Genomic DNA, 19467 nt, shown 5'->3' on the forward strand with positions numbered 1-19467 from the left:
GTGGAGCACCACTAATTAGTAGTGATCCACCTCAACTAAACTAAAACTGGTCTACACTTGGAAATTTTCCAGAGTAGGAGTATTATATAACCAGAGTTTTTTATTTCCTTTCTAGAAAAGCATAAAATAAAGGAATTTAATATTTATTTCATTTTCTTACTATGATTTCACACTCTAATAGTATAATTTCCCAAAAGAGTGTGTATTGGGGTTGGGAAGTTAAGTGATTAATTAAGTTGAAAATTCAAAAATAGGGTAAAATCATGTCCTATTAAAATATGTTAAATGTGACTTTGTTATTTACCTGCGCAATTCGACGCGCCACGCCGAATTTAATTTAAAGGAAAATCGGAAAATTCGTTGTAAGAAATAAGTTTACGATATTTTCAATCAATATTTAAGTTGGTGGGAAATATAAATTCGATAAAAAAATTTAATTAAGAAAATTATGAGAATATATTTTACATTCAATTAAGCTTTAACAAAAATACTACTCCTATCATATTGAGTCAAGATTGTAGTCCACCACCTTGGAACTATTCACAATATACAGTGAATTAAAAAAAAAATATTGACAATATTCTCCATGCAATCGCCGGCGTGCCTTGCACTTCCCTCTCTCTCTCTCTGCGCAGGCGAGGCGAAGAATAGATTCAAGTGTAATAGCTATTAAATCCATCGATAGAGGCGCGGTAATCCGAGACCGAGTCGATATCTCCATTGATATATTATGCATTATCTACCTACCAATATACAGATGGATTTGAGCTACATCAATGGCAGGCTAGGTCGAACTTTATTATAGTACTACTATTAAATTAAAAAGAAAGGGGAATAGCGAATAATGGGGAGCCACTGATTTTGTGGGGGATTGAAAGAATAATGGGGGCCTTTGACTCATAACCAGGTAGCTGATCATGATCACCATGATCATGATATTAAAATCCCCCAATTTATTGTTTATTATTGTCCCTCCATATTTTAGGCCATTGGTATAATAGGCTCCTTCTCTTCCACCGCTCCCTATCTATCTATTTCTCTCTCTTCTCTCCAAATCATTCTTCGAAGTTGAAATCTTTCTCATATTCTTGGTGGGTATAGTTTATCTTCTCCCCGAAGGTCTGCATTCATCAATTTGGGGCTAATAGCTTAATTGTGCAATGTTTGTGTTGTTTTGGGGAGGCATTTTGGATTGGAATGATGTATTGCTTTTTGTTTAAATAAATTCATTGGATATTTGCAGGTAAACTGCATGTTCGTGATTGTTACAGTCGTCAAACTTGCGAGCTGCAGTCATGAGTGGCGACATTCCTGGGGCTGTTGAACGCCCATTCAGGCCAAGTCAGTCCATATTCTTTGTATATGTTTCATATTTTGATTGGTTTTGTGTGGGTGGATTTTGAGGTTTATGTTGACAATGAGTTATGGAGCATGTCTTGTATGGTTGACTGATGTATTGCTGATATTAAAAGATAAGAAACATGAATAGTATGGAACCTTGGATAGTTTTGTTTATCAACATGAGTAGTCAAAATGTGTTGAATATGAAAGAGTGGATGAAATGGATAGAAATGATGGTTCTTAGCTATAGGTTGGTGATGCAGTGTTGTTGGTGTAAATTCAAAAGTTGTTTGAAGCACAAGTTGTTTGAATTTTTTGTGTTTTGGGTTTATCTTTCAAGTTATCTTGGCAATGAATTATATGTTGTGTACGACTGATGTATTACTGATATCATGAATTGTATGGAATCTTGAATATTTTTGTTTATCACCAGATTAATTGAATATGAAAGAGTGGGTGTTGGAAATGGATAGAAATGATGGTTCTTAGCTATAGGTTGGTGATGCAGTGAATTCTGTGGCAGGTCTTGAGAAAATTGACACAGATATACTGGAGGATGAGAGGAAAAAGAAGCATGGGTCTTTTAAGAAGGCAGCTATCAGCGCCTCTTCCAAATTCAGGCACTCTTTAACCAAAAAGGGACGGCGTAACAGCAGAGTTATGTCCGTTGTCTTTGAGGACGAGCGTGATGCTGAGGAGTTGCAAGCTGTGGACGCTTTGCGTCAGGCGCTTATCTTGGAAGAACTGCTCCCTGCTAAACATGATGACTATCATATGCTGCTGAGGTAACTTGATCAGTCACTGTAATCCCTTAATTACAGAGGTAGTAGTCCTTAATCGTGGCGTTTGATGAAACAGGTTTTTGAAGGCTAGGAAATTTGATATTGAGAAAACAAAGCAAATGTGGGCTGACATGATTCAGTGGAGGAAAGACTTTGGTTCAGACAACATCATGGAGGTATATCTATATATTGTAGTAGTAATTAGATATGGAGAAACTCTAATCTTAAACTGCTAAATGATGATGATGTTATCTAGGAGTTTGACTTCAAGGAGAGAGATGAGGTTGTAAAATACTATCCACAAGGGCATCACGGTGTTGACAAAGATGGGAGGCCGGTTTACATTGAGAAGCTCGGTCAAGTTGATTCAACCAAGCTCCTGCAGGTCACGACCTTGGATCGCTACCTCAAATACCATGTTCAGGAGTTCGAGAGGACCTTCGTTGACAAGTTCCCGGCCTGCTCAATCGCAGCCAAAAAGCACATCGATCAGAGCACAACCATTTTGGATGTTCAAGGAGTGGTATGATTGGATCGGGTTTTCATATATAACTGATTTTTTGCAATGAATAATGAGTTTCTTTTGACATAATATTATGTATTAGTCTTATTTATCACTACTTTGCTTCACATAATATAGATCAGACTATTCAACACCAAAATATGTAATTGTTCAGTTTTACGAAGAACATGAAAGATAACATGTGTGTGATGATCATAGCTCTCTTGTGAGAAAGTCATTCGATTTCTAACCAAAGTCAAAATTTGGTTTTTAGGGACTGAAAAGTTTCAATAAGGCTGCTCGGGAACTCATTCAAAGCCTTCAAAGCGTTGATGGTAATAACTACCCTGAGGTAATTGCTTCTTCTCTTTTCCTCTTCAAGAACCCTTTCATTTTCATTTTCTTGAAGTTGATGGTTTATTGAAATCTGATTTTTCTTTTTCTTTCAGACCTTGTGCCGCATGTACATAATCAACGCAGGATCTGGATTCAGGCTCTTGTGGAATACCGTTAAATCATTCCTTGATCCAAAGACCACGTCCAAGATCCATGTGAGCTGCCTTTACTCTTTAGTGCAACATGGTACACTATGCTCGAGTTTCACTAACCTGTCGTGTTTCACATAACCAGGTTTTGGGTAACAAATACCAGAGCAAGCTTCTTGAGATCATTGATGCAAGGTAAAGTTACCTTAATATTGTGAACAATATTTGAGTTCTGTTTTCCATTAGAATTCAGTTACGTTCAATTTTCTGCAGTTCTGATGACATAGTATCCGTTGCTTGATCTTGTATCAGTGAGCTACCGGAGTTCTTGGGCGGTAAATGCACCTGTGTAGATAAGGGTGGTTGCATGGTTTCTGATAAGGGCCCTTGGAATGACCCCGACATAATCAAGGTTTGTCTAAATTCATCAAGCTCCAAACGTTGCATTGTTGTCCTTGTATTTTGTTTCATTCCAACTAGTGAATGCCTAAAACCATATATATCGTCTTTTGTTTGCAAGATGGTCCGAAACAATGAGCATAAATGGGCAAACAAAATTGTCCTTTCACCTGTCAATGAATCCCCGAGAGCTGATGATGATGATATTGCAAATTCAAAAGTCTCTCTTGCACATGAAGAAGTAAGTTGGATCAAAGATGATGCAGAATTTGCTTTAGACATTAATTAGTCTTCAAGTCAAGGCTTGTTTTTGCCATCTCAGCTCTATTTGTCTCATATTATTATCATCCTCCAGGTGACCAAGCGACCACCAAGTGCGTATGAGACTGCTAAAGACGAACCCATGATTGACAAGCCCGTTACAACTATTGTGCAAACAAAAGAGAAACAAGTCAACTTCGCTCGTCCTAAAGGTACAAAATCACCCTTGCTTGAGTTAGAACGTCACTTATGTTTGTCGTTTTGGTATTTCCATGCAATGTTTGATTCATGACCGTTTATTTTGTCTTCTTCTCCAGCTTCATCCACAGATTGTTTCCCTGGAAAACTTGATTCTAAGCCTTCTGATAGAATTAGCAACCATCTCTTGAATGGAGTAATGACTATCGTGATGGGAGTCGTGACTATGGTTCGTATGACACGAACCATGCCAAGGAGACTCACAGATGCCACCCTCTACTCTTCCTCCATGTACAGTGACAGTCACACCAACAACTCGCCTGGGCAAGCCGTCTCAAATGAGGATTACTTCATCATGATGAAACGCATGAACGAGCTAGAGGAAAAAGTGATCATCCTAAGCAAAAGGCCAACTATGCCGCCTGAAAAGGAGGAGATGCTGAACAATGCCTTGCAACGTATCAACATGCTGGAGCAAGAGCTATCTAACACTAAAAAGGTAATAAAAGTCGATCTTTGCCCACAATAGCCTTTGCAATATTGCATCGTGTAAACCAAAAATGTTGATGTTTTGTCAGACTTTGGAGGATACTCTGGTTCAACAACAGGAACTCGTTGCCTTCATGGAAAAGAAGAAGAAGAAAAAGAAGAGATTCTTCGCTTTCTAAAGTGCAGAATTTCAATATGCTTTGATTATTTTCAGAGATGGTGATGTGCTGCATCAAACACCATTTCCCATCATTCATAAAAGTTTGTGTTTTTCAGAACCTGTTGAAATCTTATGTAAATTGTAAATAGCCTTCTTTGCTGTTTGTGTTGGAATTCTACAAAACCGTTTGTAGGCCGAGAATTTCATTGATGACCCGAGCATTCTCCGCTCTTGCTTACAGCACGATGGGGGGCCACAAGGAAATTGAAAATTTCCAAGATCTCATGCATCCTACCAAGAATATATATTGAAAGATTTTCATCTTCAAATTTTATATATTTGCTACATTTATTTTTTTAATATTGTTATGAAAGTCCTCCGGACATTACTTGCTACATCTCTTCTCTAACATTTTCATATATTTCCTACGTCTCTTTTTTTAATTTTTTGTTTGGGAGTCTTCCAGATATTACTTGCTACTCATCTATTCTCTGATATTTTCAAATATTTTGCTACAATGATTATTACCTGAGCTATATTAGCAAATCCAAACAAGGCACAAAATTCATATTAAAGTATCATGAAAGAATTAATGGCTCAAAAACATAAAGTTGAGTCAAGATTACTCTGCCTCAAAATATCTTTTAAATGTGTCAGTAACATGCAGAAATAATTTATGAAATGGAAAAAACCACTGTTCCAGAAAGGGAAAAAAGATGTGAGTATATGTATGTTGGGAAAAAATTATCGCTGGAAATTTACATTTCAGTTACATCTCTATGATGGTTGGTTAGGTAACTCGGTTTACATCTCTGATGAGGAAGGTTAGGCGGTAAGCATTAAAATGGACAGAGATGTCGTCAACCGTCAAGCTCCACGTAGAATGTGCAGCTTACCAGCAAAATTTCTTCTTCTGAACAAAGAAAAACAAGGCATGTCAGCATAAACATAATTACACATGTGATCAAAAGATCGAGAGCAAATCGCAATCACTTACTTGGTGCTTAGCGAATTGTTGATTATCTATGTAAGCAAGCAGCTCCTCTTGCTTCATTAAAGCCTCGTGCAGAGCCTGCAGTAGCACACTACCAGATAAGCATAACCGAAAAGTCTAGGGGGTAGGTTAGTGGTGGCGGGTACAGAAAGAAAGGCTATGGCTTAAGAGGGCACATGGATAACTCTTAATCACATTCACAAATTGTTTTCCTAGAACCACAGCCCTACAGTTCTAATCACTCACCATGCCGGTTAATTCATATTCTTTTAACTCTGACCAAAACTAGCCACGGTGTCATGTAATGTGTAATATGTGACAGACAGAAGATACCTTTTTGGTTGCAATCAACTCAGCTTCTAGGGCATCCACACGGTAGACAGCAGCATTCAGCAGTTCCTCTTTCTCATGTGGCATCTCAGATGGCTTTGTCTGAAGAGTAATCACCTTATCTTCAAGCTCCCCCAGCCTCTTCAGCACAGAAGATAGGATTTCGGTATCCCTGGGAGATGATGTTGGTGATGCAGGTCTAAAATCATTTTCTGGAGCGGTTTGCTCACCTTGCATTAATGCATGGGGAAGTTTCTTTTTGATATGGCATGAAATTGAATGGAAACAAAAGAAAAAGGTCATATAGAATGTCATAAGAGCTGCCAAAACTCGAGCGTTAAATGCTGCAGGTACTTTGGGTGAATCAGGCGCTGGCGCTGGCCCTGGATCAAAAATTTCACACAAAGTATTAACATTATTGAAGAAAAACTATTTATACAGAAATAAAACACGGGAAACCTAAAAAAGAAACCATCGACTTCAGCAAACAAAAACATCAGCAATGTATATATTATATCTGTAGATGGTGGATGTGAGTGACATCATATCACCTACCTTTTCTTCTACATATTACCAATATTCATCCGATATAAAAGAGCAGAAACAAGGCAAAACAAGCAACTGCACACAAGCTAACTCACATGTGTGCTGGTGAGTATAGAGGGAGTGCAACACGAGATAGGAACTCACAATCAGATGACAAGACAAAAGAAAAGAGTGGCAATATGCAAATATAATGCATAAATAGAAACCATAAAGTAATTTAGAGAGAGCACCAAAGAAATGATGAATAACCTTCAGAAACATTGAAGTTCTCAGTGTTTGTCGGCTTCTTCCAGCCAGAGTCAACAACAGCCTTGTCAACCATTGGGACATATTCATCGTATCCAGAAAAATTACCAAAATGGCTAGTTGTTCCCACAGTCTTAGCCTGCAATATGAGTCAAAAGCACCTGAGCATCCATGAGAAAATGAAATACAAAAGAACTCAAGTGTCATGATAATAGTATTCCCTATTCCCCCACAATCCATTTTCAAAGCCCAATTTGATCTGTTGGCTAGAGTGAAAAATTAGGATATACTATTGGCTACAGTGAGAATTTAGGACATATTGGCTAGAGTAAAAAAAATTACTTTATGAATGTAGCCTTTTCTTGAGAACAAATTACAAAATGTAAATAAATATAAATAAGTAAACAATAATTTAGAGACAGGCATACTGAGTATCTCCGTCCCTGTTTACAGGCATACTGAGTATCAGAATGTATTACGCAAAATTTTAGATGTGATAACAAGTTTCATCCAGATGTAAGCAACATGTTTGTTTTGTGATTCATCTGAGATCTTCAATGTCAAGATGTTTAAGAATATCATGCCAGCAAACACTTTGTATCCTTACAAAATGGAAAAATTAAAAAAGAGAAAAGAAAGAAAGCAAAAACAGATTCCATTTTTCCTCATGCGGGGACAGCACAGATTAAACTACCTATCAGTAAAAAGCTTTAAGTGAACCTTACCTCCTCACGAACTGGAGTCAACCGAAGTTGCGAAAAACTTCTATTGGTTTTTGGAGAAGCAATATCTTCAGCTTCAGAACCAGATTCTGCTGAAGTATCACTGCCTTTCAACTGTTGCATAACCAATACTTGTAAAAACAATTCTCGCAAAAGGATTGTTTAACAGGATAAACTAGAAAATGTAAAAGACCCCAGTAGTCATACCATGGGGTAATGAGGCTTGGCGTATACTACCTTCCCATCACTGTTGATAATTTTGACAATCTGCTTGGCACGCCGTGCTTCACCATTAAGCACCATCTGCACCAGTAAGCAAGACAGTTAACTATCTCCGTACTACAAGAAATTTGAGAGGGAATACATGTACAGTTACATCACATATGGGTATTCTAAACCCTGGGTAAGATATGACCTTCAGAATCTCTGGATTCTTCCAGGGTCCTTTATCAGAAGACAGGCAGCCACCGTCATCAGCACATGTACATGTTCCTCCTAAAAACTCTGGTAGTTCACTGCATGTTCACATCAATATGATCAGATCACAAAATACCTTAATGTTAGTCACAAGAAGATGCCATATTTTCATAACCACCTATTTACCTGGCATCAATTATCTCAAGTAACTTGTTGTGGTATTTACATCCAAGAACCTGAATTGATTAAAGAAAATGAGACATCGGTATGCCTCAGCCAATAACTCAACCAAGTACCATAAATAGATAGATGGTAAAAGCAAGCATACATGAATCTTGGTAGTTGTCTTGGGATCTATAAAGTTCTTTACAGTATTCCACAATAGCCTAAAGCCTGGACCAGCATTGATTATAAACATTTGATGAAGAGTCTGCAAAAAGGAAGCATTAATTAATAGAAATATTCAGTCACGGTAAAAAACCAGTCAACAACAAAGTCCACCTCAAAAAAAAACAGAGTTTTGAGTATTTACTTCAGGATAATTATCACCATCAATCTTCTGGAGCCGCATAATGAGATCCCTGGCACTCTTTGTGAAGTTTTTCAAGCCCTGGAAAAACAATAATCAAACACTACGGGTTTCATACAGAACCTATTCCTTATTCAAGAATCAAGACCATCAGACTGAAGTATAAAGCAAAGGAGTGTATAACATACCACACCATGAACATCCAAGATTGTTGTGCTTGAATCAATGTGACGTTTAGCAGCAATTGTACAAGCTGGAAATTTAACTTGAAAGCATTTCTCAAATTCTCTGACATGGTATCTTATGTAGCGATCCATGGTAGTAACTTGCATAAGTTTGTTTGGTTCGACTTTCCCTAGTCTCTCGATGTATACCGGCCTCCCCTCTTTGTCAACTCCATGATAGCCATGAGGGTAATATTTCATAACCTCATTGAACTCTTGGAACTCGAAATCCTGATGGATAAAATAAATGGTGGAGTTCACTTTCAAAAGTTGGAATAGAGAATAAGAATAAGAAGAAAACAATCAATTTTGCATGAAGTCACTAGCAGAATTTTGGCTTACCTCGATAATTGTGTCAGTACCAAATTCTTTCCTCCACTGGACCATATCAGCCCACATGAGCTTTGATTTTTCGATGTCAAATTTTCTTGCTTTCAAAAACCTGCAAGAAAATTCCTCAACATTCTTAGAAATCGAAGCGTTTTCAATTGAATCAAAAAACAAAAGCAGCAGGGAAGGGGCAAGCCGAAATAAAACTTCAGAAGAAAATTCTCTTCAGAGTGTAGGCAAGTTATGAAGAACCAAAGCAAAGATTAGTTCAATGATGAAGAGTAAGTATCTGTTAAATACTGGCAGTTCACAAAATGCTGCATGAATGACTCAGTGGAGTCTAATAGTACAATATTAGCTATCTTCCTAAATTCCCGATCCTACACCAGAACTTCAATTGGCATGTTACCTCTACATCACTTCAATAGATATACTGTGTTTGCCTCCCAAAATTTGATTAATGTTGTGTTTCTTTTACTAAATATCCTAGTTAGAACCTATTCGTCACTCTATGACCACGATTTCACCCACATTTTCTCAATCCTCCAACATATCAATTGATATACCTGTCCATAAACAAAAGAATTTTTTGTATAAAGAATATAACCTCAGCATCATATGGTAATCATCAAACTTTTCTGGTAGAAGCTCTTCTAATATTAGGGCTTGCCGAAATGACTCGACAGCTTGCAGGTGCTCGGCATCCCGGATATCTTCAATTGAGACAGAACTGACTCGACCGTCACTCTTTCTTCTACTACTCTTCTTCTTGAGAGTATGCTTGAACTTTGAAGATGCATTAAGTGCTTTCTTCTTCAAAGAACCAATTTTAGTCCTCCTTTCATCTTCAGAAATATCAAAATCAGACTTTCTTTCTCTTCTCTCCTCACCACCGGAAAAACCCTCAAAGCCTGTTTCACGTAGATACATTAAGTAACACTTTGCAAATTAAATATAAGCAAAAATAAAATATAAGCATGGCATTTAGCATTCAGATTCCATGAAGCATTCTCAACATTTCTAGCCCTACGCACTTTAAGGCAACAATCTTGACATATCCAGTGGTCTTAAAATTGACTGATGTGATAACTTTCAGCAATAACTTTCAACAGAATAAAAATGCAAGGAGGCTGTCAAACTTTTGAAGAATAAACATCAGCGGGTAAGACTTAAAGATCTGGTCAATTAGTACTCCATTGCACTTCAATATTTGTGAAAATAATTTCACCAATAAGAAACTAGATCCTCTGATAAATATACAGCCTATGAAAATTTAATACTCCGTACCCTAAATTGCCCTAGCTCAGACACAGTAGAAAAGCAAATCGATACCAAGGATTAATTACAAGCAAAAAATCACATTGACAAGCCCAGACATCTGGAAAAACTAATCAGGTTCACATTAATTCACACATCAAACTGACAATCCGCAAAATCGCAGCTAATTAACAGCGAATGCAGATCGAGAACAACAAAGAAATCGCATAAATTTTCACTCACATGGCCTGGCAAATCTATCCAAGGGTCCCGACATCGCCACTCCCGATCAACAGCAAATTCCTGATGACCGAATAATGTTGCCGATCAATCAACCAAACATAAACGCACTGACAATCCCACCTCCAATCAGCTAAAAACGCGCAATACAGATCAAGAAACCAAAAAAATCCTAAAATTCTTCCCAGATCGAAAACCCAACAGTTAGTTCAGAACGAAACAGAGCCTCGGTAAAGTACTGAGACGATTCACGAGGATGATCTCACAGCAATAAATGCAGTAAAACCCCGTAACGGCAAATAGTTAATGCAGGCACAGAGCGAGAGAGAGGGAGGGGGGGTTTCAGAGATAGGGGAGGAGATGAGAAAATGAATATAATAATATATATTTATATAAAATAAAGCGAAAATAAGGGTATTTTTTATTATCGCCGGATAAATTTAAGGCGACGGCGATTTTTCGAGGGGGCGAGGAATTAGGAATTATGGGTGGAAAATGATTAAATTGGGAGTGGGGCCCAATACACGTGTCAGGAGCGGAGGGATGAAGAATGTTCGCCTACCGAAAAAGGGTTTCCGAGGAGACGAAGGAATTTTGTTATTACTGCTGTTAATAAATCTATTTCAGTTAGATTTTGCCTCTTTTTCGGTAAAAAAGTACTACTATCAGATTATTTTTTATTTTTTACTAACTGCAAAATGTATTAATTGAATTTAATCATGAGATGTTCTTATTGACTCAGTAATTAAATTTATTTATACCAGAAAAAATTCCGGCGTATCAAATTCTCTTTCGCCCCAAACCACAGCTCTAATAATTAAATATAATTATATATATTTGTTTTTATAGAAAATGCAGATATGAAATTGTAGTAATTGTTTGACGTTTAATTTATAAATAAAAGATTTACTTATTAAATTAAATAGTAGTAGTAAAATATATGTTAAAAATACCCCCAAAGTACAGCTCTAATAATTAAATATAATTATATAAATTTAGAAAATGTAGGTATTAAATTGTGATTGTTTGACGTTGACTTTATAAGTAAAAAATTGATTAAATTAATAGTAGCAAAACAAATGTTCAAGAAATCAAAATATTGATTTGCGGTTCGGCTTGGAGCCTCGTAATGCAATGGCATCTGAAGCCTACCTAAAACCAGATTTACACATTCTGATGGATCTTAGTCAAGTCCTGGACCCCTCGCCCTCCCTCATAATGCGTGGGACCATAAATCAGTTCGCATCTCCGCCGTGATCCGTTCCCAAATTCAATGACCGTTACTATTACTATCATTGAATAAGCATAGAATGATATATTTACACAGCAAATGATAGTAAAAACAATCACAATTCATATTTTACAAATTATGTTACGTTATAAAATAATGTAAGATTGTCTTATTTATATCTCAGATTTTAAACTAGATCAATCATCAATGTATATTTACAAACGAATTACATGAATTAATATTTATAATTTTGTGAATTTGACTTGTAAAACGCAGTTACGTGACACTCTACCTATTAGGCTACTATAATAGTAGTACTATATGTTTGACAGTTTGAGTTAATGACAAATTTACTGTAGCAAAATTCATTTTTTATAACAAACAACAAAATTAGACGAAAAATGCAATAGCGCAATCAGATTTTGCGTGACAAACTCTAATTGATAAGAACCAATTAATTTTGGAATTTGAATTATTTTACAGCAAACTACCGAGGGCATGCTTAATTAATGAATAAAATAAAATAAAATCATTAGATATTTATTTAGTATATGTGTTAAGTAAAGTTTAAATAGTTTTAGTCGGTTGCGGATAGTTTGATTTAGTTTTAGTTTTATATTTGTATATTACATGAAAATAAATTAAAGGGCATAAACCTTGGTGCGATTGTGAATTGTCTGCAGCTGGTGTAAATTAATAGTAGTAATTATTAATTTCAGTTTTTATTATCAGTAGTATTTTTTTTGCTTAGAATTTATTGTAGACGTGAGAAATTTTTAATTAGAATTTAGTACTACTACTTTCCAGTTAAGATTATTAATATTCAATGGAAAGTGGTCAATAAATTAATGTAAAGGAAATGTGTAAAATAAAATACTACTCCATAATAGAATAAATTGTGGCTTTGAATGATATATACGAATGTTACAAGAAGAAAATGACAAGTGCAGTATCAAGAAGTATTACTTCTATTTATTCAACAAAGGTCAACTATAAAGTACAAGGTTGTCATCAAATATTAATAATGTACTATTGTCAAAATCGAAAACTATAAAACTTCAAGATCTTTAATCATGAGGGACTACATGTACTATTTTATGTTATGACTTATCACACTTGTTGTTAGTTGACTGCCAGAACAACTAGTCTTTAATTATATTGTGATATATAGGAATGTATTTTAATGTTGTAACTTGTAACTATTTAAAATTTTGCTTTTTATAGATATTGATTAAATTGACTACTAGAATTCAGGTTCTTTATTTGCTCCATGATAATTTTAAATATTTTATTTATTAGATAAAAATGAAACATCTTACCAATTAAATTGCGCTTCGTGATGCTATATTATTTATTTTGGCGGTTGAATTATACAATCACCGTCATACTAGTTTACAATTTATTTGGTAATTTTATAAAACAGGTGGTTGAGAGGTGTGTGGTTATGACAATGGCATTAGAGGGCCACCTACTCAGTTAGTAAATAGTTGAACTAAACTAACTACTTTAATTAAGATTGCAAGCCATCTAAATTTTTTAATAAGTGTGACCTATAGTTCCTATCATATCAATTTCGGCGATACAGATTTTATGTTCATATAATCCCATTTTAATCTACAATCAAGTAATGGTTTTGACTTTCTGTTATACACTCTTTAATCTTAATATTCTAGTAGTACTATACTGGAGTAGTATTAATTAAAACAACATATTGTGAAATAGTATGATAGAGCTTTGGGCCTTTCAAGCTTGGGCTGTTTTTTATTTTGGGTTTGTACAATAAAATAAGATGGCAAAAAACAAAGATAGAGTTCGAACAGAAGAAGGTAAATAACGATTATTTAATTATTCGATCCTCGTTTTCAATATACAATATAAAACAAATTACAGTTAGTTTGTGAATCGACGAAATTGCCGTTATAATTTACTATAATTATATTATCAATTATTGATATGTTCCACAACATCTAGCCATAATCCAAAAAATCAAGCGATAATTTTATATTCAGAGTTTGACAGGCATTTTGTAAGATATAAAATTGATTAATATCGGATATGAGACATATGACGACTAAAATGAAATTGGATACTATTAGAAAATGAAAAGCTATAGTAATTACAATTTCCATGACAGTATGTTAGCTCCTTGCCCAATTAACAAAATGTAATTTTTTGCAATGGAGGAAAAGTCACGTTAATGGTAAATAGTTATGTTTGAAATTAGAAAAATCAAATATAATTAGTTAGTTAGCCTTTTACTTAGTCTATAAGGCTTTTAATTGTAATTTGCTGTAACTTTTGCCAAAATATAGTCATTAATGAATATCTCATTTTCTCTCCGATTCTCTCCTTCTTTAGTCCACGGTTTCGTCTTCTACAAATTTCTCAAATTTCATCATCCTCATTCGATGGAGGTTTCCCTATTCCAATTCAAATCTTCATTTTTAACAATGTCAATGGTTGGTTTATGATGTGCATTGTGCCAAGTATTTTTTTTTAAAAAAATATAGGAAGATATGGGAGGATAAGTTATAATGAAAAAGTGTTTTCTTAAAAAAATAGTTGAAGTTGCATAATTTTTGTGGACACTGTTGATGATAATTATTACACATTTTTTGAACAAATGGAGTATATGTTAGTAACTTTACTCTAAAATAAAAGAAAGCATACATAACAAAATTTAACTTGTCTTGCAATTCAGAATATGTACCTTGCTTCAATATTTGTTATTATAGGCTTATAGACCCAAACTCATTACTTTAGTTTTGATGTAAAGTCGAAAAAAGGTTCTGTTGACACAACAAAGAGAATTTAAGGAGTATCAGAAAAACTTATATGTATATACATGAATAAAATATGGACAATAAATTAATTTCCTCAGCTTGTTATAATAAATCACAATACAATAGTACTCATCACAATTACTATACGAGTATATTAGAATTTTGGTGACTGTATATAAAAGTAAAATCAAATTGGGTCATATTCATCACAATTTATCGAACTTAGTCACTTATGAAGCTTATTATATTGACAATGACGTAGTATAGAGATACTATATAAATATGAACAATGTGTTTAAATTGGAATATTGCGAGATTTAACCATATTCACAAAATCAGCATTATAATTATATACATTTAATGCTATATTTTCAAATTTGTATTGCTAATCAAATCCCTCAAAAACTTCAAATTATGTATAAATCTATTGACTTAAAATATTTGTTTGCAGATTATACGCGCTTATATAATTTATAATTAATCAAACTTGATTGTGGATGGATATGAATCATAGCAGTATATTATTCACAGATAAATGGCTATCATTATAACAAAAAAAATAATATATACACAAAACATCTGTTTATGTGACACTCAGCGAGAGGGACCAGTTGATAATTCTTTTATTTATTTATTTATGAAGATCAACTCTATATTTAAAGTGGATTCATTGATTGAAATATTAAAAACTTGGCTGTTCAGATCGCTCATAAGTTACACTACTTCATTCTCAGTAATGTTTCTTTAATAAATATACAAATAAATAGTACTGCCATAAAATTATGTTTCAGGAATAAAGAGTACCATCAGATTTGACTTCCTATTGTTTTATTTGAAACTGCTATTTAAAAATTGTTTTTGATCATATCCATAATAGGAGTAGTGGAAATAATTCATGTATTAATTAATTACTAATGATTTTTTAGAATTAATTACCAATGATTTTAGTACCAAATACACCACACAATAAGAGAACTTATGCTACAACATAATTAATTAGTAGTATTAAAATTGTTTAAATGTACTTTTCGTTTGGGAAACGTAAAATAAAGTAATGTATTATAATTAAATAAAATGTCGTAAGCAGTTTAGCCTATCGTTAGTGTTTGATTAGGTAGGTAACGGCGTTATACAAACCGTCATCTCTCCCTCTGCCCTTTCTGAATTATGGAATACCTAAATGAAGACTCTCTCTCTCTCTCTCTCTGAGCAAATGCATAGATATGGACTTTTTATATATATAAATATATTTCACTTTGTTAATCCATTCGTATTTTACACTCCTGCAATTCGCTAGGGTTCGGGGCTGGTGAAACGCCTCTGCTCGATCAAGTAAGTTTCATTTTCTTTTTTGAATCCGTTTATATGCAGAGTCTCGATTCGTGATAGCTTTCATGCGAAGTATATGGATTTGTTGAGAATATTATTGCTGTTTTCACGGATTCATGTCTCCTGGAGGTTGGAATCGGAGTTATTGAATTGGAAAAAAAAGGTGCATATAATGCCAAAAAATAATTTGTATAGCTCTCAGTTGTTAAGCAATGAATTCCGGATCTGAGTAAATCTATTTATAGGTGTTTTACTTATATTGTCCGCAAAAATCGGTGCATGAAATGTGTTAGTGTTTTTTTTTTCTTCATTTTTTCCGGTTGCTATGCACATGAACACCGCTGGTGTAAGTGTTCATTCTCTTAACACGACTGAAAATTTGTTTGCATTGTTATTGTCATGTGGTTTAGGTCTCTGGTGGATTTCAATCGGTGAGGTCTACGTTAGATCTTCAAGTGCTCATCTGCATTAATCTTTTGGCTGTTAATCCGTGATTGTTTTTAGTGTGTGATCATGGATCTGTGGATGTTTTGATGTAGGTTGTTGAAGATGAATATAACAAATGAAATTGAATACAACATTGTGTGTCTGATTTAGCCCATAATGGTATTATTTGGGTCATTTTGTTGTTGTTTGGTTTTGAGCATGATGTTACAATTTTGTCATTTGTAGGCCTTAATTTACACGAAAGGGTGTTGCTTTTGTGCGTGAGTGCTACCTATTGTTGTCAATACGATACTGTTTATATGCAATGGTTTTTATTCACACTCCTTCAGCTCTATGTATTGTCGACTACTTTATTTGATAGAATAAGCATATGGAATTGTAATATGTTTGCTCATTTACACATAGATTGGGGTGGAATGAGGTGAAACATATAGCTCTGATTTCTGTGATTTCTGGTGAGGGTTGGGAGATAATGTTGTGATGTGCCATTTTTGTTGAAAAGCATACTGAGTTACTGACAAACAAAGGGCCAAACTATTATAAGTAGCAGTTGGATTTAGTTAATTTGTTTGTTATAATTGCAGGTAATGTTTGCCAATATTCCCCAAGTGTACGTTCTGAGATGATCGGTACAGAAGGCTATTATAAACATAAGCTGTCCAACTTTTAGCTTGTACGTGTGACTAATGGGTGCTGCTTGCTGTATTGCTGCAAAGGACAGAACTATAGTGCACGGACCAAGTAGTGGAACACTGCAGAGGCATGTTCGGTATTCACCATCATGGAGCTTTAGATGGGATAATCGCGGTCGGGTAGCTGGAGAAGAAACACATGCAAATTGGTTGCATGATGGAGATGTAGGAAATCGTCAAGTAGAAGTAAAATATAGTAATTCTGCTTTGGACGAAGGTAGTCCAGTAGTTGGTCGTCACTCACGTTGGCAGAAGTCTCACGTTTCTGATGGAAATGCGGGTAATTCAAATTTCCAAATTTCAGGTAAATTGCTGCTGGCACTTCCAGCAAATTATGTTTTGGACATCTAATTTCAAAAGTAGGTGCAGTAATTGTATTTGATCCCTTTTAATCATCATGTATTGCAATTAAAAGAAAAGGGAGCAATCATATTATTGGAGGATATTTTCATGGTACTATAATGAATGGTGAAAGCATATCGAACCAAAAAAGTGAAATATTCTTAAGAGGGTTACTTTTGACTTGTTGAAAAATACAAAGGAAATATTAGATTCTTCCGTTGAGCTTGACCAGTCATATATTCCAATTCTTCTAGTATTAGAAACTAGTTAAGGTGATGTTGAAGCACTTGGAGACTTGGAGTTAGTGGAAATGTTTTTAGAAACATGCTTCTATTTATTTATTTATTTATATGCAGATATTGGTAGCATGTGTATGTGTAGGACTAGGTGCTCTCTTGTAGATTACTGGAATTATTTTCATTTAGTTGGCTAGATGAGCCCTAGGCTCCTAGCATGGGAGTTTCATCCTGTGACTGGACAGTGGACAGGACTATTTGGTGCATTGTTAAATTTGTGGTCTGAAAGTTTGGAGATCTGTGGAAAGGTGTTTTGCCATTTCTCATGCACCACCAAAGAGTCCATAACAGTCGATTCGGGATTGAAAGAGTTTATTATTTATCTCCATTTTAAAATAAATTACACACTGTTCATTGGACACACGAAAATCTATCAACTGTTTTCTTGATCCATTATTACTGTAGCTGAGGCATCTTCAAATTTTTTCTTACAGACGAAGCTATCTCCAGGAGTCTAGTGGAGGTATGCGGATAGTCTTACTTGCAAATATGTGGTCGGAATACCTCATCTGAAGTTTAATATTTCCTGTATATTGCTCAGGTCAAGGACTCTGCAGATTCTCGATCAGTTTCACACCCATCACCAGTCAAGTTATCTCCCTTATCCACATCTGCAACGCCCCCCGTGACTTCACATAGTCAGTTTCTTCGTCCGGACTCAACTCCTTCAAGATGCCATCGCTATTCTCATGGGCCCCAGTTTTTGCACCAAGCGCCTGCTAGCAAGATCCCAGAATATAAATCACCACCATTCTCAATTTCTGAAGAAACCTCTTCGCATCCGCCTCCTGATTGGGGCAGCGAATCAGCTAGGGTCTCCAATGGCGGGTCTTCAGACAGTTGGTCCATCCCCGTGCTCTCTGAGCTCACGGCTACCCGAAGAGAGAGGTGGTCATTCGATAGCGAATACTCACACTTCAGTGTCGATAAACTTGCTACAAGTTCAGGGTCACCTCCTGCTGATCTCCAAACTTGCGGTGTTTGTGCGAAGCTTTTGACCATGAGATCCTCGTGGGAGTGGGCCAGCCAAAAGATTGTATCAAGTAACGAACTAGCCGTGGTTTCTATTCTAACATGTGGCCACGTCTACCATGCCGAATGCTTGGAGCATATGACTCCTGAAATCAACAAGTATGACCCAGCCTGCCCGGTCTGTACTTACGGGGAAAAACAGGCTGTGAAGATGTCTGAGAAGGCTTTGAAAGCTGAACTGGATTTAAAACATAGAAAGAGACGTAGTAAAAAGCATGCTGATGGTAGTGATTGGAGAGCTGAGGCAAAAGGTTCCAAAATGGGCTCGAGTATAATCAACAAGAGCTCGCCTTTCTTGAAACGACACTTGTCTTTTGGCTCGAAATCCGGTAAGTTGCTGCAAGAGAATCATCAGCTTGCTCGAAGAAAGCCATTTTTCTGGGCAAAATCCAGCAAGGAGTGAGCTCTAATGGGATTATTGTTTTAGACTTGATATTTCATGCCCCCACAAATTGCGTTAGGCTCAATATTGAAATCTCTTCTCACAGATTTGTTTTTGTTCATGTCATAAGAGTGCAGATTGCAGATATTATGTCCATATTCCTTCACCTTGAAAAATGAAGACATAGGATAGATTGCCGTAGTAACATACTGTAAATAAATGATTGCAGAAAGAAAAATGGTGGAAAATTTGTGAAAGTATGTTTAGATGTGGTTTTTGTTTGGGGATTTGATTATCCTTGGCACATTGACACTATTCATTTCGCCCTATGCTAAGTGATTTAGCTTGAAATTATAAAACTATTTACTATATATTCTGTCGCCGTACGTAATATTGGAGAAATTGATGTTTAAGTTGAAGTAGGGCAGAGAGAGAATAAAAATAAAATAAAATAAAGTCAACTATTACAAGAGAATCAAGT

General features: G+C 35.4%; 3 protein-coding genes across 6 annotated transcripts; 2 read left to right on the forward strand and 1 right to left on the reverse strand.

Annotated features, from left to right (window-relative positions):
* Nucleotides 1-987: 987 nt before the first annotated feature.
* On the forward strand, nucleotides 988-5012 carry LOC125212823 (phosphatidylinositol/phosphatidylcholine transfer protein SFH12-like). 2 transcript variants are annotated; one of them, XM_048113088.1, is made up of 13 exons: nucleotides 988-1119; nucleotides 1244-1341; nucleotides 1865-2126; nucleotides 2200-2299; nucleotides 2380-2646; nucleotides 2900-2977; nucleotides 3075-3176; nucleotides 3256-3305; nucleotides 3423-3522; nucleotides 3631-3750; nucleotides 3865-3982; nucleotides 4088-4467; nucleotides 4547-5012. In XM_048113088.1, exons 2-13 carry the CDS (start codon nucleotides 1296-1298, stop codon nucleotides 4634-4636), a joined length of 1713 nt encoding a protein of 570 aa, XP_047969045.1. In that variant the 5' UTR covers nucleotides 988-1119; nucleotides 1244-1295; the 3' UTR covers nucleotides 4637-5012. The 2 variants fall into 2 exon arrangements, with proteins under 2 accessions (XP_047969045.1, XP_047969046.1); XM_048113089.1 differs by having other exon boundaries at nucleotides 1023-1091.
* A 211-nt stretch (nucleotides 5013-5223) lies between these two features.
* Nucleotides 5224-10819, reverse strand: LOC125212822 (phosphatidylinositol/phosphatidylcholine transfer protein SFH6-like). Of its 3 annotated transcripts, none has more exons than XM_048113086.1 (14): nucleotides 10456-10819; nucleotides 9563-9866; nucleotides 8968-9067; nucleotides 8590-8856; nucleotides 8405-8482; nucleotides 8201-8302; nucleotides 8059-8108; nucleotides 7871-7970; nucleotides 7693-7758; nucleotides 7459-7569; nucleotides 6737-6872; nucleotides 5945-6324; nucleotides 5615-5689; nucleotides 5224-5530 (listed from the first exon to the last, which is right to left on the reverse strand). In XM_048113086.1, exons 1-14 carry the CDS (start codon nucleotides 10487-10489, stop codon nucleotides 5510-5512), a joined length of 1824 nt encoding a protein of 607 aa, XP_047969043.1. In that variant the 5' UTR covers nucleotides 10490-10819; the 3' UTR covers nucleotides 5224-5509. The 3 variants fall into 3 exon arrangements, with proteins under 3 accessions (XP_047969043.1, XP_047969041.1, XP_047969042.1); XM_048113084.1 differs by having other exon boundaries at nucleotides 7663-7758; XM_048113085.1 differs by having other exon boundaries at nucleotides 5945-6318; nucleotides 7663-7758; nucleotides 10456-10818.
* A 4824-nt stretch (nucleotides 10820-15643) lies between these two features.
* On the forward strand, nucleotides 15644-19246 carry LOC125215325. Its single transcript, XM_048116714.1, has 4 exons — nucleotides 15644-15798; nucleotides 16827-17238; nucleotides 18007-18035; nucleotides 18114-19246. Exons 2-4 carry the CDS (start codon nucleotides 16929-16931, stop codon nucleotides 19005-19007), a joined length of 1233 nt encoding a protein of 410 aa, XP_047972671.1. The 5' UTR covers nucleotides 15644-15798; nucleotides 16827-16928; the 3' UTR covers nucleotides 19008-19246.
* The last annotated feature ends 221 nt before the right edge of the window (nucleotides 19247-19467 follow it).

Source organism: Salvia hispanica, chromosome 3 (assembly GCF_023119035.1).
Source record: "Salvia hispanica cultivar TCC Black 2014 chromosome 3, UniMelb_Shisp_WGS_1.0, whole genome shotgun sequence".
Lineage (NCBI taxonomy): Eukaryota > Viridiplantae > Streptophyta > Magnoliopsida > Lamiales > Lamiaceae > Salvia > Salvia hispanica.

Bases quoted from the DNA above. Each gene is read 5' to 3' on its own strand.
- LOC125212823 (XM_048113088.1), top strand. From the start codon at position 1,296: ATGAGTGGCGACATTCCTGGGGCTGTTGAACGCCCATTCAGGCCAA. The intron at 1,342-1,864 runs GTCAGTCCATAT...ATTCTGTGGCAG, and splicing joins TGAACGCCCATTCAGGCCAA to GTCTTGAGAAAATTGACACA. The intron at 3,306-3,422 runs GTAAAGTTACCT...ATCTTGTATCAG, and splicing joins CTTGAGATCATTGATGCAAG to TGAGCTACCGGAGTTCTTGG.
- LOC125212822 (XM_048113084.1), bottom strand. From the start codon at position 10,489: ATGTCGGGACCCTTGGATAGATTTGCCAGGCCAT. The intron at 7,570-7,662 runs GTATGACTACTG...GTTATGCAACAG, and splicing joins CCAAGCCTCATTACCCCATG to TTGAAAGGCAGTGATACTTC. The intron at 6,325-6,736 runs GTTATTCATCAT...TTTTTGATCCAG, and splicing joins GAACTTCAATGTTTCTGAAG to GGCCAGCGCCAGCGCCTGAT.
- LOC125215325 (XM_048116714.1), top strand. From the start codon at position 16,929: ATGGGTGCTGCTTGCTGTATTGCTGCAAAGGACAGAACTATAGTGCAC. The intron at 17,239-18,006 runs GTAAATTGCTGC...TTTTTCTTACAG, and splicing joins TTCAAATTTCCAAATTTCAG to ACGAAGCTATCTCCAGGAGT. The intron at 18,036-18,113 runs GTATGCGGATAG...TATATTGCTCAG, and splicing joins TCTCCAGGAGTCTAGTGGAG to GTCAAGGACTCTGCAGATTC.